Consider the following 17,945-nt stretch of genomic DNA (forward strand, 5'->3'; position numbering starts at 1 on the left):
CAAATTTTCAGAAGAGTGAATTACTCAATCAACACAGGCTGTATAGAAATGATCCATTATTCTTTTTTTAGTCCTGTTTGGAATGTCATCAGTAAATATAACACGCTACAATGTAGTGTAGAGAAGCTGTTAGCTACATGCACAGGGCATCATGTCTCGTGACCTGCTTAATCAGAGAGAAAAAGAGCCAATGTGCTTTTCTTGCCTGGTGAGCATAATACCTCATAGATGTTTGACAAAGAGGTGTCAGAAGAAAAGGTTTCCAAAATGGCAATTTGTTGTATCTATGAACTTAAAGGTGGCGCTAACGTTTTGCTGTTTGTCTATGTAACAAAGATAAGTACAAAAGCCAGAGCGCAATATTGCAGCAGCAGCACAAAATGTATCAAGTGTTTCCTCGTGAGCTTGCTGTAAAGCAAAGATGGCGGCTCAAGTGGTCGGTGGCTCTATCCCATCTCGAAGTGTCCTTGGACAAGATACTGAGTCCTGTGCTGCACCCAATGCATCCATGTGAATGAGGGCTAGACTATAGGACAAGTGACTTATTTGAATGAAAATCTACACATCCCCCGTTTATCTGACCAAATGATTTTTTTATTTTTTTTAGGGGGCAGGGTTGGAGGTCTACAGGGATTTCCTTACTTTATTTGTATATAAGATATAAATAATCCATTACATGCTGAGACTACGGCCAGGTTCGTGGACTTTTTGATAATTTCAACAGCTCTGTCTAAATATTCAAATTGAGCTGCATCAGTTTTCTCTGTAGAAAGAAAAGGATTGAGGTGGTGCAGGTTCTCCACCCAAAGTTACCTCAGACCTCTCTGTCATTTAATTTCCTTTTGATTAAAGATTACTCTTCTCCCTAAACAACCTGAATAGAGGGCAGAGTAAAGTTTAACAGTAAGCACTCATAAATCCCCAGAAGAAAGGATGTATATTTATACTTTCCAAGAGATTTGAATCCCAGTCTTTCTGTACGTTTCACATATGAGAGCCAGCAAACAAAAGCTTAAAGCCACCTTCACATTTCAGCTGCAACGCTCCGAGTGGAGGAAATGAGCAGGCCTTACACAAGCTGCACCTGTACAAACAAGACAACCGATCACAGGTGTGCCTTTTGTCCAGGCCTGAAATAATGTAGCAAAACATTTATTTGTACGGAAATGGCGGTACATTAAAGACCACTCTTATAATACACAAGATATGGAAGCTTGTCGTCTGTGTGCAGTGCCTTGTCAAATATTTACACGCCACTCCCGACGCACCTACCGAAAGAGACAAAAGTAAAAAGCCTGTTGCTGTTTTGTTCTCAAGGAAGATTGCCAATCAACCCAGACAGCAGGAAAAAGTGCGCACCATTTTCAGGATGAAAATGCCCCAGGTGAGTAAATTTAAACGTGGGTCATCACATAGAAAAAGGAAAACAAACCCAAAAACAAATGCTACCAACCACAAATGTAAACTTTGTAAAGTCGCATACATTACAATGTCTAATAGCTTAATAATTAAAATTATTATAGATTCAATTCCAAATTTTGAGATTTATTGACTTTTTAAAGTACAAAATGATTGAATATATCAATAGAAGAGATAAACATATGATTTGTGAACAGGTACAGTCATTTCATGCTCCTTCAGATAGCTGTGGTATCTGTTTACATATAAACACTCAGATGGAGCTGGAATGAAGGGACACCTATGGAGGGGGGCCTCCATAGGTGTCCGCATCTGATTTTGGTATAAAGTGTGTTTTTACTATGCCAGATTCCCCTCTGCTTGCATAACATCTTTGGTTTACTGTCAAAACAGTGTGTCTGAGTATGTGAAAATGAGAATGATTGCATGGGCATCACAGTGAAGCTGCTGTATCTAGGAATAAATGTTTAAGAAACAGCAATCAAGCAACTGTGTACCAGAAAACTCTAAAACTATTTACAGAAAACCTGATTCTGATTAGAATTTGTCCCCTGCTGACTAATCCCTTGAAATGGGGTCAAGTTTCTGCCACATTGGTCATACTTTCACATGCATTTTGGGAAGGGTTGGAGTATGGGGGGATCGTAACAGTCTGGTTGCAGAACAATAAGCTGGTTATCTTTAATGTATGAGATTTGGATTTTTGATGGGAGAGTAAATAAATGACTGTACAGAATCTCTCTTAACAAGCACAATAGCTGAAGCCACCTTTTTAGGTTCTTTGAATGGATTTCTAGCACACTTCATGCCTCGAAGCACATTGCTCTCTTACAGAAGCATAAATGAGGTTGTCCCATAGATGCATTGGAGTTTGTAGATGTTGTTTCTATTGGAATTGTCAGTGTAGCCATGAGGCATCTAGTCTGCTGGAAATCTAAAGCAAAAGAGGATCTAAATCAGAGCTTCCCTTTGTGAACTCAAAGCACAATAAATCTTATAATGTCTGCATGGCATAATTTAACAGTACGTGACCATCCATGAAGGATAATCAAACTACATACTGAACTTATGAACTGAGATCTCTTTCTTCCCTTAATGAACACAAACACACTTCTCTTCAGTTTTATTGGCATTTATTCTAAAGGGAAAAATATAGAATTCAATAAATATTATGGCAACAACATTGACAAAGACATTTTGAAGGTGACATCAACATTCAAGAAAACGTGTGTATACACCGGAAAGAAAGGATTGGGAAAAGAAAATAGGGACACGGGCGCTGAGCTGACAAATGTGACAGCACTGGCATTTGAACAAGCTAATTGAGAAACTGATGGTCACATTAAAAGTGCATCAATACCGTTGATATTTAAACAGCTGCGTCATTGCACTGTTGTTTGAGAGGAAGGAAAAAACACTAGTTCAAAAACACTTGTTTCTCAAGACTAATTTTGAAATTGACACAAATCTCTTACATTATGTGACATTACTGCGGAGGTCATGATACTCAAACACTGAAATGACCCAAGGAAGAAAAAAAAATACAATCATCCTTTCCGAGTTAAGGTCTGGTCTGGTCACAGCTTAAAGTCGAACAGCAAAATTCATCTCCAGAGGTTTGCGAAACGTGCAGTGCAGTGAGGGCTAGCAAGCTAACTGCTAAGTGGACTAGTTAAAAAAAAAAAAAAAAAAAAAAAAAAACATGTAATCTGTATTGTGGCATTTATGGTATTCCAAATATCTGATAATCTCTTCTTTTAATACTGAAGAGGGCAAAGTCCTTCTAATTACAGTGAATGTATGTTTCTGCATTAAATCTGCGCCATAAGTATGATGTAACTCTTCTAAAGCCCTACGTGATAAACTGAAGTGCAGAAATGTACTAAAAATGTAACCTACACATTGAGTCAACATAGCCCACACAGGTACAAATGGTGGCAATACCATCTGTCACTAGCATAGGCTACATGGTAGACTCAGCATGTAAGTCTAAATTGAGCTTTAGCAAGTTTACCACATATCAGCAAAGTTCTTCATCCTTTGGTTGTCTCGCTCGTTTATTCAGTGACCAATACAGTAATCCAGTTTGCAGATATTTACCGTATGAGACAAAAACTGTTCCTGTCATGGGATGGTTCATTCCTGCAGATGTTTTCGTAGTCTAGCTAATCGACCACAGCTTCCTCCAATTTGGACATTTAGGGTAAGTTATTGTTGATCTTCTTCTGTTTGAATCCTCTTTTAATGTGCTGTGATTCGTGACGCAAAGATTCCAGCCTGTTAAAATCGAGGGGATCCTCCAGAAGATGAGAAAGTAAGCCAAATACCAAAAACTCCAGTTTTTCTAATGTCACTTGGGGCTAGCTCCAAAAGCAAGTCCATCCCCAGAGACTCCTATATTAAAATGCCTATATTTACAGCATTTATTAAACAAAAAAATAATAATATCTGCAGGCTGGTACAGGAAACAGTTTGAACCTTGATGACACCTCTTAACAGTTTTTATAACTCGTCCACCTGCATTCTTCTTAGTAGCCAGCAAAGGAAAAACTTCTCTGGCTGCAAAAACACACTGGTTGTAGGTCTAAGGTGAAACGGCTCTCAGCTCCTTTGTTCTGTGACGACCTTCTGATTTTATATGCTCAATTGCTAGAATTGGTTCATAATGAGAAAGAATTGTAATGATCCTCATTATAGAATGAAGGATATAGCTAACTACAACTGTTAGCTAGTTCACTAGCTAACAACCTGTAAATATACAGTCTCCATGGTCTCCATTGGTATCTCAGTCATATCTGCCTCTTGCGCTTCAAATCTAATTTCAAATCACCAAGATGGCAGCCGACTAGCTTACTAATCAGTAGGTGAAATCACACTTGCTACATCTATCTTTTATCTGTGGTTTGCTTCTGTTAATCCAAGTTACGTATCTGGATGCGAATATATCTTCATCCAGCTCAGATCTGGGAGCAAAATTCTAGTATTTTATCAGTCAATTGACATTTGTGTATTATATTCAAATGGAGCTAGCTAACAAAGCTCGTTAGCATTAAGTCACAACTTCATCTTCTTGTCCAAAATGTAACTTTTCGTTCAAAAAAACCCAACATGGTTGTGGCTAGCATTAGGGTTGTGGATAAGTCACAGTGACTATGTCCATATTTCATATACAGTGTTCTATTTTTGGTTGCTAATTTTTGTTAAGCTAAAGCTCACTGGACCCATTTAGGGCCCAACAAAAGGGTTAAAGTACACCATTTCTGTTTTTGGAGAAAATAAAAGGCTAACCTGCACTGTTGCAGTGTGCATTTGTTTTCATGAGTCTATCCATAGTTGCTGATGTAAGAGAATGTAGTATTGGTTCAATCTCATCAGGATGAAAATAAAGCAATGACACAGTTATACACCAATGACTTCACATTACACCGACAACATATCAGAGACAGGGGACACTCAGCTTCATGTTTCCATTGAAAGAAATTAAGAAATTCTTCTAATCTGTTCTGCACACAGACTAACAGTTACAGGAGTAGAGGTGGGAGTGAATCAGTTTCAAACCACAGTGACGAGTTCTTGTATAAGCCCTCCGAGGAAGAAGTCTTTGATCCAGCACAAACAACAGCAGTTCCTCTTTATTTCCTCCCCCTGAGGCAGCACCCCCCTACCTACCACCCCATTGCCGGCTCTCGCTCTTATTCAGGAGACCACATGTTCCTACGCATCTTTTTATAAATGAGCATTTCCTAATGACATCATTCCCCCTGCTCATTTCCTGTTAGCATGGAAAGCCTTGACTGCATCCGCTTTGTCCTCCCAGAGGAAGCAGGTCACATCCCCAGGCAGGTGATAGATAGCTTCCTCTTTTGGTGGGGCAGGGGTGGGGGCCGCGTTGAGTGGGATGCTTACTATGCATTGAGTTTTCATTGGTGCAGAGTATTCCAGTAACATGTACATGAATTAAGCTTATAGAACCCCTTTCCAGACAAATAAGGGGTCTTTAGCATGCAGGAGGGAGCATTGCCCCATAACTTCCTGCTTGCACTGTGCTCTGTCCTCATTCTCCTCAGTCTGATCTGATTTGGTCGGTGCAATCACATGACCGAGCAACTTTTGGCTTTGTCCTTCCGGAGGTCCGAGGCCACGGCCGCCAGGTCAGGTCTACCAGGCATGTGTGAAATCCTCTTGCTAGCACGGGCGGTCTTGCTGCGTTTGACGTTTTTGTTGTTTTTGTTGATGCAGGCCAGCGTGGCCACATGGAAAATGTCTCTGACGCTGTTTTCTGACTGCTGGGCCGAGCACTCGATGTAGGGCGCCGAGATCTGCTTGGCCATGCTGGAACCCTAAGAAGGAAAACGTTCAGGCTTACTGAGATTCTGTTTTTTGTAAAGAGCTTGCGTCAATAACGAAAGGATTTGCACACTTTCACAGGGGTCAATTAAACATGGCAATGACCTGATTAGAGTCAGGAAATTGGAACCATCTACCATTTCAAAATGTTCTTTTAATCTACAAACCTGGTCGTAAGAAACTGGCGCTTGTCGATGGTTGGAAAGCTCCACAAGTGTGCTCAGATCGGTGCGCAGGTCCGACTTGCAGCCGACTAACAGCATCTTGGTGTTGGGACAAAACTCCTGGATCTCACCTTTCCACTGTGAAGAAAGACAAAATAGCCTCAATCATTCAGGAGTTCTGACATAAAAATAAAGTAAATTTTGTGTTTTAAAACAATGTTTTTCTTGTGAGTGTGTTCAAATGTTTGTTGCTGTAATAAAGAATTTGATGAAATCCCCCCCTCACCTGCCCTTTAAGTACAAAGGTTAAAGCTGCCACTTCCTGAAGCCCCTCATTTCTTTGAACCCTAGAAAGGAACTAGAAGTAATCTCCATGTTTCCTCCCTGACAACAATAAACGCTCTGTGATCAATGGCATTTCTCTTGGGGCTTTAATCTGAGGCTAATGTGCCTCAGGGCTGGCTGTCTGGCTGGTCAGGGGATCAAGTTCATTGACATCTGAGGAGGAAGTTTGTTTGTAAAATGTGTCTGAACAACCTAAAAGCCTAAACCGAGGTTAAGTCTCATGTAGACGTTCATCGTCTGAAATGCATTCTTCGACTAGCACAGCTTTAAGCACTTTAAACTTCAGTTCAAGCTTAGCAATTAGCTGTATATGACGTGTTCCCAATTACTCACGACAGGTTCAATTACAGTGTGCAACACAAGACAACAAATGGTTAGATAACTAATGTTACCCATCAAAGCGGCAGACTGAAAGGGACAAAAAATCTCAGTGCATCTGAGGTCATCTCTGTTCCTAATGAGCAAGACAAAACTGTTTCTGTCTCGACCGCTAATTCTGGTAAACGTGAGTTGCTTTGAAAAAACATTCCAGGTCGGCAGAAAGCAGCGCAAAAACAGGAAATGCCTTGCAAAAATAGGAGCACATGCCAGGTGTGTTTTAATGTGGGAAGATAATGACTTTTACATTTTGTAGTTTCTCCACCAGTCAGATGACTGACACCACCTGTGTTGCTTGATGTACAGCACACGTTTGGACATGTGAGAATCAGCCAGTGACACGTCCAGCCACTGCAGGGTTTTGACCTGACACTGAAGTCACATTACAGCTATACGACTTCACATGACTGAGATCACAGAAAAAAGAAATGACTGCAGACCTTTGATCCAGGCCTCTGTCACCAGTTCAGACAAAAATCAAAGTACTTGAGTGGAATGTTTAAAAATAGAGCTTAAAGACGTGTTTCCTGCATGGATTTGCCCGAGAGGAGCAACAAACCTTTTTCATTACGCTGTCGAGCGTTTCTGGGCGGCTGATGTCGAAACAGATGAGCACAGCATCGGAGTCGGGATAGGACAGGGGCCTCACGTTGTCATAGTATGGAGATCCTAAAACAAAGGAAAACAAGAAACTTGAACTGTATTCACACACTGTTGCGCAAGGACAAAACTGCTGTATGCATAACTGTGCGAGCACCCTCTTTTGTTCCAACAGACAGCAAAGAAACACGTGGCCAGCTCAGGCTAAGAAATGTTCCTGATTTAATTTGCAGTTTTGCTATTATTGGATAATCTTCGCAGGGATCCAGCTCAAGGGACATCAGAAGAAACTTGAGGTGTTCTTATTTAAAACTTTATAGATTTCATTTTTTATTGGAAGACCTGAAATATGTCTAGCATTGAAGGCTTTTGCTTAAACAAATGAAATAACAGTATTCGAGTGAGGGGCAGGATCAAAGTCTGTTTCAAGAAAGCACAAGGAAGACCAAATTATCACTTGAGCACTACAGATAGTTATTCTCATACGTCATGATTGCAGCTCAGCCATAATCCATGGCAACTAAGCGAGAAAAACAAATAGTGCCGCATCAGTAGAAAAAATGTGCTGACTACAACAAGATCGTTTACTGAAACAGAAAATCTCTCTGAAGGAATAGAACTTCAGAGCGAGGAAATGACTCCCTCCTCAAATTGAAACCATGTGCAAGGGCGACGCCCATCTCACTGCCTGACTGAAGCGCATCGGAGGTTGGGGGGAGGGGAGCTTGCCGTCATGTCAAGGTGAGTCAAGATCACATGGCAAGCAAGAAGTGACCACACACACAAGCAGCTGCCAAGAATCTGGGGAATTTTGTTTTTGGTAACTTTAGGTTCCCTTGGGAAGTCTTTTATAAACACGGCTGCAGAGAAAATTCTGGAATGCACTGGTTCACACACACACACACACACACACACACACACACACACACACACACACACACACACACACACACACACACTCTGCTGGTGTTCCTAATCTAAACAGTCTGGATGGGAGATGACATCGTTTTAAACAATGCTTCCAGGCCTGGGCCCCACACAACAAAGCACGACTAAAGTGTGTGTACAGACATCTCAAATATCCATGTCCATAATGTTCCACTCCATGTATATGCAGGAGATCCCAGTTATTATATAGAATTACACAAGAATTAATATTGCATGTAATTCAACACTTGGCATGAAAAATTGCACATTAAGCTTTGCTAATGGCAGAACTGCTTTTCATTTAGCAATGTTTACAAAAAAATGATCTTAGCCAACATATACACATTTTATTACACTAAAAATTACATTAAAGTGTAAACTAACGCAATAATTTTACAGACTGAGGAGAAAAGCTGCTGAGACATTGCACTTCATTATTTTGCATTTTCTGTCATTAGCTGTCAGTCATTAACAACTGCTAAATGTTTTAATTCCTTTCAATTGTTAGCAAGAATTGCTAGCAGTTCTTGCTAATTTGCTTTATGAATAGCAAGTTTTCACAGTTGAAATATTCATAAGCAAGTTATCTGGGCCACCAAAGGGCCGTCATTCATTGCAGTATGTGGGCCATCTGTAGGTGATGTGCAGCCACAGGCCAGTTGTAGACACACTGCTGGCCCAGAACAGTTTCAGCTCTGGCCCCAGATGTCAGCCTAATGTGTACCTTAATCAAGCCATGCAATGACAACATGTGCCAGAACATGCAAAACAGTGCAAAAGTAACATGCCGAAACTCTGTTCAGACAGTGAATGGACTGATTTTTATATAGCGCTTTTCTACTCTCCCAGTTTACTCAAAGTGCTCTATACAACATGCCACATTCACCCACTTTCGCTTAACTGAACGCTTCAAATCATTCATACACATTCTCACTCTTGACATGCAGACTGGAGGAGCCAGGGATCGAACCACTAACCTTCCGATCAGTTTGTAACCTGCTCTACCACCTGAGATATGGCATGCCATTGCATAAACAGTGGCGTCATTGCCAGACCTGGCACACATCTGGTTGATATACACTCTGCCAAAACACCAGTCAGTCCGAAGTGCCAGCTTGATTCTAGATCTGGGCCAGACCTGTTTTCTGTAGGCCTGGGCCACATAAACCAAGCCACAATCAAGCCAGAAATGGCATGCCATCACATAGACAGTGCCATCTATGCCAGGCCTGGATGACATACGTCTTATCATGTCAGAAGTCAGCCAGCAGTGCCGACTTGATACCAGATCCTGGCCAGACCTGCTTGATGTGTGGGCACTAACACACACACAGACACAGTTACTTTACCAACTGACCCCTGAGCTCCTAAGTGTCCCTCAAACCTCATTCAGGGATCCACTCCTCATTTCTGAGGACAGAAAGTGCACATTCCCTTGGTTTCCTTCCATAAAAGGTATTTACATCCATGTCCTCTAACTATGAGTAGATTGTAAAGTAAAAAAAAACATTGACTATTATCATATATAAATGCACACAAACACATCTCTACACACATATGCAAATGCATTATATTGCCTGAAACAAAAAAGAAAAAATATCAGGCTTACTGCGCAGTGTTGCCTTGAGGCAACGAATGAAAATTAAGTTTTACTGTATAAATAAATTGAAAAAAGTAGAACAAACAAATATGCTTCTTAACATATTCATGCACATACAAGTATTTTTAATATACATTTATTTCACTATAAACATGTAAAATAGTGATCTTTATCTTGCCTCCTAATGGAGAGGTCTCTCATGTACTGCAGCTTGCAGAAAGGGGTCCTGCCCCCCCCAAATGAAAGTCACACCACCTTCAACTCATCGTTTTATTGGAAAGAGATGTGCCTGGTAGCATTATTTCCGAAAAAAAAAACGTTTTTCTTTTTTGAAGGGCCAGTGTAAGGCATGAAAATGTGGTTTGTTGCCTCAGGGCAACGCTATGCAGTAGAGGGTTAACAAGTCTGGGACCTGTCTTGACCTTTGTGGACACTCCCGGTGAGATCATGGCTTGTTTTGGGTCAATTGGTAGTTGTCAATCACAAGTCGTTAGCCAATAAGCATGTGGTTTCTCAGTCAGAGCCACCTTTCTTGTCACATCCAGTGTCATGTCGAGGTAGCCACATGTGTTTTCAGGATAGGTTTTTTTTGCAGTAGATTTATCACCCTCATCGGTATATTGTGTGTATCCGTTCAACTCCTTAACAGTTGTGGTGGACTTCCCAAGAAGGCGGTCGCCTTTCCCAAACATGGGACAAACGAAGTATTTCCAGTCTTAACAGTAAAATCCACAGTATCACCATTACAAAAGTTCAACTTCACGAGCTAACTTATACAGTCTGATATATTGGCTCAAAAAGGATTATGATTATGATCTTGGCCTATCAAAGACGTGTCTGCATTGATGCATATAACCTGAATTTTTTTGCTCCCTATTAATCTGTACCTGCTCCTAAAATCTAGTGTTGGAATGAACTGAATAAATTATTTTGATGTCTTGATCTAAACAGTGTAGTTTGGATGGGAACTCTGAGTGTTTTGGAAAGCAGCCCGATAGGTGATACCGCCTAAACAAAAGGCCAGATGCTGAACTGTTATCAAGGGAGCACAGCAAATACAAGGCGAGGAGGAAGGTGGTATCCCCCACAAGACCACAAGAATTTATTTCTTTCATGACCGTCTCGCAATCGATCATGACCACAATGGGCTGTTCGATTGTTTTTATTCCAGAGCTCGTAGCCTGGAACAAATCAGTGGAAAAATAAAACCTTGCGACTAAAAGGGCATGCTGTAGAATCGGTTGACATTTCACAATGAATAGACTGTTTTTATTAACCTAATGAGAGGAAATGCGTATCTGAGCTGCAGTGTGAAGTTGCTGTGTTATTATGTCTGCACATATTTCTGTGAATTTACCTGCACGTTAGTGCATTTATAGCAATAAATCCAACGTAAATCCACTGCAATTTCAACATGGTGCATTTAAAATTCGACCCTCTATGGAAGCGTTTTGCTAATAACTTTTAATAGCAGATGTTTCCTTCTTTGTTAGCTGTTTAGAGTCGTTACTGCGTTAGCTCTGCATCTGAGACCAGCCTCTGCTTTAAGGTCATCTTCCTGCCAAATGGAAAGATAAGAGGAAATCCCACAGCTAACACACACACAAAGACCTGGTAACTGTCATCTAATTAGCTCCTGTCATTGTTCTCCCACAGGATCTCTAAATCTGGAAGAAAGACACACACCCTGTCCTCCCTTATTCTGTCCTTTCGATATGTCCTCCATCCTCTCTCGCCTCCTATTAACCATAGCCTGTCTTGTGTCTTGCTGTTGGGCACAATGACATAAGCGGAAACTGTAGAATGCCACTAAATGCTCACTGTTGTTGTGATCAAGAAATAAATAAATGCAATGCAATTAATGCAATGAATCTACATGAAATAATGTGGAAAACACATTCTGGTCTATTCATGCAATCTCAAAATATTCCATAATGTTAAAGACATACAACTTCACACAATAACAGCTTTTGCTTTATCTCACACAAGCACATGCAGACCTGAGGTAAGCCAGCTGTGGCTGACAGTCTACAGTCTGGATGTATAGCAACAGATCTGCAGGCCTGCTGGTTTACTGCATAGCTAACATAGCTGAGCAGAACGGAGCTGCTGGGCGGTGAGCTTGTGTGTGCATAAATACATAAAAAGAGGCATTAGGCCTTTGGGGGACACCTGTGGAAACAACAGATGTTGACAGGCACGTCTAGAAATACAGCACTATCAAGTTTATACGGCTCGCCTGCCAAGCACACGCACTACAATTTGCACTTATACACTTATGACTATCTGCTGTAGTTGCTGTGGTTACCATGATATTTGTTTGTGTAAATCTAAAATCTGGACATGAAGGATTAATAAAGTAACCTTTGGTATCACAAAATATGCTCAAATATAGCAGGTTAACAAAAGATATCTTTGGACGCAATTTAATAATTCAGTGTGTACTGTGTTAAATAGCCAAATCTAATATAGCAATACCATTGTAACATGTTGTGTTAACACATGTAAGTGGTAACTGGATGTACTGGTACTTATGGAGCACATTTATACTCAGTTTGAGCACTCAAAGCACTTTCTACTACGAGTCCCATAGCCTAGCACTTTTATCACACTCACACTGGATGTGTAGGGGGCAACCTGAGCCACTGTCGCCCCTGTTGTGCATGTGTGTTATGTTAAAGTTCACTATGATGCACTACAACATGCTCTAATACCTTAAAAAGTATATTATTGAAAGTTATGCAACATATAATAGGTGAGCAACCATTAAGATTTAGCATTATAAATGTGTGTCATGTGTCATAATACATACATAATACTTCAAGAAGCCTGGAGAACTATTCCTGAAGACTACTTAATTGAAAGACAAAAAAAACTTCCCAAATACTTCAGCAAATGTTGCCAATTTCCAATGAAATTGTAAAAACTGGTTGTTTTCTTCCGTATATTGGATTTATATTTCTTCATGTTTCAATAAATATAAAGAAGCTAGAGGTGGCTCAAGATTACTGCTTGGTACTTTACACTATACTGTACCGTTTCAGTACATCACGGCACATTACGTTACACTAGGATCGATTGCAGTGTAGCTAAATTTGTTTAAGATACAATACTATCTTATGGCACTCCATGAGCCATGATAAAGTCTCGAAATCAGTAACTGAAGAAAGTCCACCAGAAGGGCTGAAAACAGGAAATCTATTTCCCTTCTCAAATTGTGTAATCCAGCTGAAAGAAACTTCCTGAAAAGACATTGAGATATGATAAACTTTACTTATACAAGCTTTCGAGAGGTTACTTTGGCCACAATAACAAAGTACAAATTGGGTAAGAGTCAAGAGTTGGGCCAAACAGGATGCTGGTGAAGCATTTAGGACAGTCAGATGTTTCTCAGTGATGGGCTGGCAGGACACATGCACGGGGAGCCAAGAATGCAAAGTGCTCAGTGTGAAGGCCGGACATGGATTTTAATGTCAGGTGTTTAAAAAAAAAAAAAAAAAGTCCTTCCATGACATTAGCAGACAGGAAGTCCATTAATCTCTACCAGGATCCCACTGCCCTTCAGTTCATACACTGCTTCACCATCACCATCCCATTGTCGGTCAGCAAATTCTACCGTGATTCGATTTCTCCCCTCTGGAAACGAGGTAAGGCTTTAGTGATCCACACCACTTCTCTTTCACTGGCTGAGGATCTGGGCCTGCTGGGTACAAAGGGGGTCTTTGTAGTGGAGGAAGTAGAAACCTTTAGTCTGAGGAATGCCAGACATGCGGCTCCAATTCGCTGAACCCAGAAATGTGATCCAATCCAACAATGGTTACAGACTGAAGAATCGGGGGGGTGTGTGTGTGTGTGTGTGTGTGTGTGTGTGTGTGTGTGTGTGTGTGTGTGTGTGTGTGTGTGTGTGTCACAGAGAGAGTAGCAGAGGAGCTTACTGAGTGCATGCAAAAGTCCCATAGTTAAGCTGTCCTGCACTACATGGGAAACAGGACATGTGATATGCTCTAGTAACTATAGAAGGGCAAGATGATCTGTCTGCTCTGACCAAGCTCTGCTTTATGCATCTTCCATTACAACTCCTTTATCTGTCTTTCTTCCCATTTTGCAAAGTGGGTCAACTTTGAATGTGCGCAGTAAACAAAAAAAAACAACAACTAATTTTCCCCATATATATATATTCCCTGTGATAAATATTGTCAAATGAGATCCACTGGGTCTGATGTTTCCCATTGGGATTTCTAGAACTGGAAAAGTCTGAACTCCTCTAGTTCTTTTATTTTTCCTGTTAAGCTCGAAAACGTATTTGTTGTAGCTTTGGGAAATTGCCTAACAGTTGGAACAACTGTGCAAGACCAATTTCGGAAGTATGAAAATACTAGCCGTTTCCTGCAGTTCAGTTCCAGCGTAAGTATATTATGAATATTTCAACTGTGAAAAGTGCAAAATCAGTTTAAAGCAATCTTCTGTGAGCCTCGGATTAGTACAGAAACGATTAGAAACGACAGCAGTTTTGAAGTTGCTTTCATCGACATTTTAATATAAACAAAGAGGTCATATGACCAAAGAAAGTCTCCGGTCTCCTTTAGCTCTACTACTTGGCCTTTTAGCATCTTTCAGCTTGTTGTTTTGGTCTAACTGCTCATAGCTTTACAGTCTTGGTCTTTCTTAATGACTGTTTCCAGGTGCAACGAGCAGCTGTTTTCAGAGAAAGGATACATTTTTAAAAACAACAAATGCCACAGCAGAGCAGATTGGCTAGCAGCTGGTGGTCACAGCAGGAGCTGATGGAGACCAAAACAGAGAGCGAATATAATGTATGTAGAAATGGGTCACCTAAACCAAAGCTCTGTGAATGTTTCGTTTTTTTGCTTGTTGTTCCAACACCAAGGAGTTAAAAATGAAACCCACTGAATAAGGGAAAAAAGTCGGAGCCATCATTTGTAAAAAGGGTAACTCCTACTTGGTGGTTGCTTTCCAAATCTAAGAATTTGATGCTTGAATTGGGTTTTTTTTTTTTAATGTTTTGTGGGGTTGGTGGATTTTCTGATTTGAAAAAAATAATCCATGCTCATTTCCACTCTGTAAAACGAGAAAAGACCTAAGGCATGCAGGTGCTGAGCCACGGGGGTTGCTCTGTTTACCCACACGGTTTTCCTATCCTCCTGTTTGACTCTCAAACAAGCACTTTTCCTGCTCATTCAGACACGGAGGCAGACAGGCAGACAACGTAAACCACTTCCCCTGTTGGTGAAAGAAGCATCAAAGGCTCGCGCCTTGGCCCCGGCGGACCTCACCCTGAGACTGGGGTGGCAATGCTAGAGCAGACAAGTAGGTTGGGGAGAGGGGGGCAAATGGAAGGCTGTATAACTGGCAGGAATTTACCTTAATGGGCCGAATTACTCCCTTCACCATCCCCTTTAAACACAAACACATAAACAGCAGGCTGCTCATTAGGCCACTCATCACTGCAGAACAAAGACCACCTCGGTGTGTGTGTGGAGGTGTGTGTTTGAGAGGGAGGGGAAGAGCGGGTGGCAGTCCACAATGTTTGTCTTCCTCCCTCCGTGTTGGTCTTTGTCAGAGTGCAGGCCTGGGTCTCACACACACACACACACCTCAGGAAATAAGGGATCAATTGGATTGGCTGTGGCAGATGGGGGTTTCAAAAAAAAAAAAAGGAGAAAAAAAAAAGGGACCAGTCAAGCTGAAAGCTGCATCAATTGGTCACTGTGTGTGTGTGTTCGTGTGCTGGGTGTGGGTTTGGAGTGAAGGTAGGGGTGGGTTGGTATAGGGGTATCTGGCACCTTCTAAAATCCAATGATCTAATAGGAAACCACCCCCAACCCTCCTTTTATGAAACAGAGAGAAAAAGAAAAATGGCTCCAGGCAGGCAGCCAACACAATTCAATAAAAGAAAATTCTCACTCGGGCCAGTTTTCATTTCTTCGCCTTTCCACATTTACACACAAAACTGGAGAGATGAAGGAATTTTCAATTTGATGTCCTTGTTTCACTTTCTTGTAGAGTTACTGAGGCGGCAAAGGAGCGCCACTCTGCAGATGCTTTTACTTTCATTTGCTCTGAAGTATAAAACAGCTCAGAAATCTGGATTTTAAGAAGCTGCTGTTGGATTTTCCGGTCTGACGTTTCAGAAAGAAAGAAAGATCTCAAGCTGACCTCGGTCTTCAAGTTACCCAAACGTCACTCAGGAATTCCAGGCCAGGGATTTTCCTCTCATTCCCACACAAACACCACATGCTCACACACATGAAACATACACCTCGCTGCTGTGCTATTCAGTGCTCAGGCAATGATCGATGGGAAAATGGGTTTGTTTACGCACACGCACACGCACGATGCTGGTTTTCAGAGCCCAAACACAAAGTCTAACCCGCAGGAGATTAAAAAGAAAAAAAGCTGCTGAGCCAATGTTGCTCAACCTTCCCGAAAAGCACAGGAAGCAGGATGAATTTCAAAGTGTGTTCACCAGATGTATGAATATGAGCTTCGTTCAGCCTATCATTATGTTTCCTTTCCTGTTTCCACTTAAGCTTTGCTCAGCTGGGAGGAATTCATAAATCAGATCCATTCCACTGAGGCGTTCCTGCGCTCGAACTGAGCTACGAGGCTGAACGTTTCCATGTAGGTAAAAGGTAAGCCCCGATCTAATCTGAGGGGAAACGTGCGGTTTCGAGGAACAGCGACTCCAGACTATGGGAAAGGATTAACTGTGCTACATTGATTAAAATGGGTCAGAGATTAATTTCATTATTTGAGAAAAAACAAAGCTGCCCTGGGACTCTCCTGTCTCCTGATTTGGACATTCTGGGCTAAAACCTGTTATTTATTTATGACGCAGTCAAACATGGGTGAATTCTACCCCACAAAGTTAATAATAAACTAGCTCCATATCATTCAAATCAGCAACTGAGTGACTGATCACAGAGATGCATGTTAGAACATGTCCACACCACTGCCACAACTGACACAAGGTGACACTTGGAGCATGAGTCAGACAGAGAGGTTGTTGGAAGTGAGGATTACCTGAGGTGTCCCACAAACTGAGCTCGATCCTCTGCGTGTCGATTTCAAAGCTGGCTGTGTAGTTTTCAAACACAGTGGGGACGTAGCTCTGCAGGAAACATTTAGAAGAGGGGAGGTCAGGGAGGAAGCCTGCCAGGTTTTAAACTTTGAAGAAACTGAGCAACGTTAGATTTATTACCCTATTACCACGATCGTGTACTACAAAGGTGTTGGTACTACTACGTTTAGGTTTCAGATCCCAACACGTATCAAGCACTACAACATGAATGTCCTTCATCACTACTGGAACAATCCACGTGACACAGCCAGGTTCAGAAGAACAATGAGATGCGCTGGTCGTGGTATCAGTGTGTGTTATTAACATGCATCATGTCCAGCAGGCTGCAGGGTCTCACCTCAGGGAAGCAGTCTTTGGCGAACACGTGAAGCAGCGCAGTCTTCCCGCACTGGCTGTCCCCCACCACCACTATCTTACACTTCACACTCTGACTGGGATCCATGCTGGATTTCAGAGATAACTTCTGACACGAGCGTCTCTCCTTCATTGATTTGAATCGTTTTTAAAAATGAGTCCAATCCTGGGTGGGTGGGTGGGTGTGTGTGAACCGTCGAGAAGCAGCTGGTCTCGGTGCGTCCAAGCCTGCGCGCCTGCTCTCCTCCCCCGGTGTCTCCGCCTGCTCTGAGCCGGTAAATTCCATTTGCCTACATTTATAACGTCGCAGGAGCCAATGGCAGCAGCTCTCCGTCCGTCGGGATGAGGCACGTCCCTCCCTTCGTCCAGCGAGCCTCCACACAGACGCACGCCGGGCCAGGCACCGTGATGGCGCCCCCGTTTGGACTACACACAAACCTCAGCTTCAACATCAAAACAATAAAACACAAACTAAGATATTTTTTTAATCAGTAAAGTAAATCAGATTATAGTTTCCATTTGCCAGTTTTTTAGAGTGAATTGTGCGCAAAATTTAGACTTACAAGAAGAACAGCGCCAGTATAAGGCAATTCAAACTATTTATGTTGCCTTTCCTTTATATACTATAACATGATTTTATAAAATAGTGACTGGCCTGTCTTGAAACTATGAAATAGGAAATCTGCAACATAACAGCATAAAACTGTAT

General features: G+C 41.6%; 1 protein-coding gene across 1 annotated transcript; it reads right to left on the minus strand.

Moving 5' to 3' along the window:
* Positions 1-2,488: 2,488 nt before the first annotated feature.
* Positions 2,489-17,576, minus strand: rnd3a (Rho family GTPase 3a). Its single transcript, XM_086282301.1, has 5 exons — positions 17,220-17,576; positions 16,825-16,912; positions 7,213-7,322; positions 5,934-6,068; positions 2,489-5,759 (listed from the first exon to the last, which is right to left on the minus strand). Exons 1-5 carry the CDS (start codon positions 17,367-17,369, stop codon positions 5,511-5,513), a joined length of 732 nt encoding a protein of 243 aa, XP_086138427.1. The 5' UTR covers positions 17,370-17,576; the 3' UTR covers positions 2,489-5,510.
* Between the last annotated feature and the right edge of the window lie 369 nt (positions 17,577-17,945).

The sequence above is a fragment of the Aulonocara sp. 'chitande type north' Nkhata Bay genome, linkage group LG23 (genome assembly GCF_057382095.1).
Source record: "Aulonocara sp. 'chitande type north' Nkhata Bay isolate Kocher_YH1m ecotype deep benthic linkage group LG23, A_spYH_male_GT1.1, whole genome shotgun sequence".
Lineage (NCBI taxonomy): Eukaryota > Metazoa > Chordata > Actinopteri > Cichliformes > Cichlidae > Aulonocara > Aulonocara sp. 'chitande type north' Nkhata Bay.

Excerpts from the sequence above, each read along its gene's own strand:
- rnd3a (XM_086282301.1), bottom strand. The coding sequence starts at position 17,369 with ATGAAGGAGAGACGCTCGTGTCAGAAGTTATCTCTGAAATCCAGCATG. Across the intron at positions 7,323-16,824 it reads CAGTTTGTGGGACACCTCAG|GATCTCCATACTATGACAAC; the intron begins GTAATCCTCACT and ends CCTTTGTTTTAG. Across the intron at positions 6,069-7,212 it reads TCGACAGCGTAATGAAAAAG|TGGAAAGGTGAGATCCAGGA; the intron begins GTTTGTTGCTCC and ends CTTTCTTCACAG.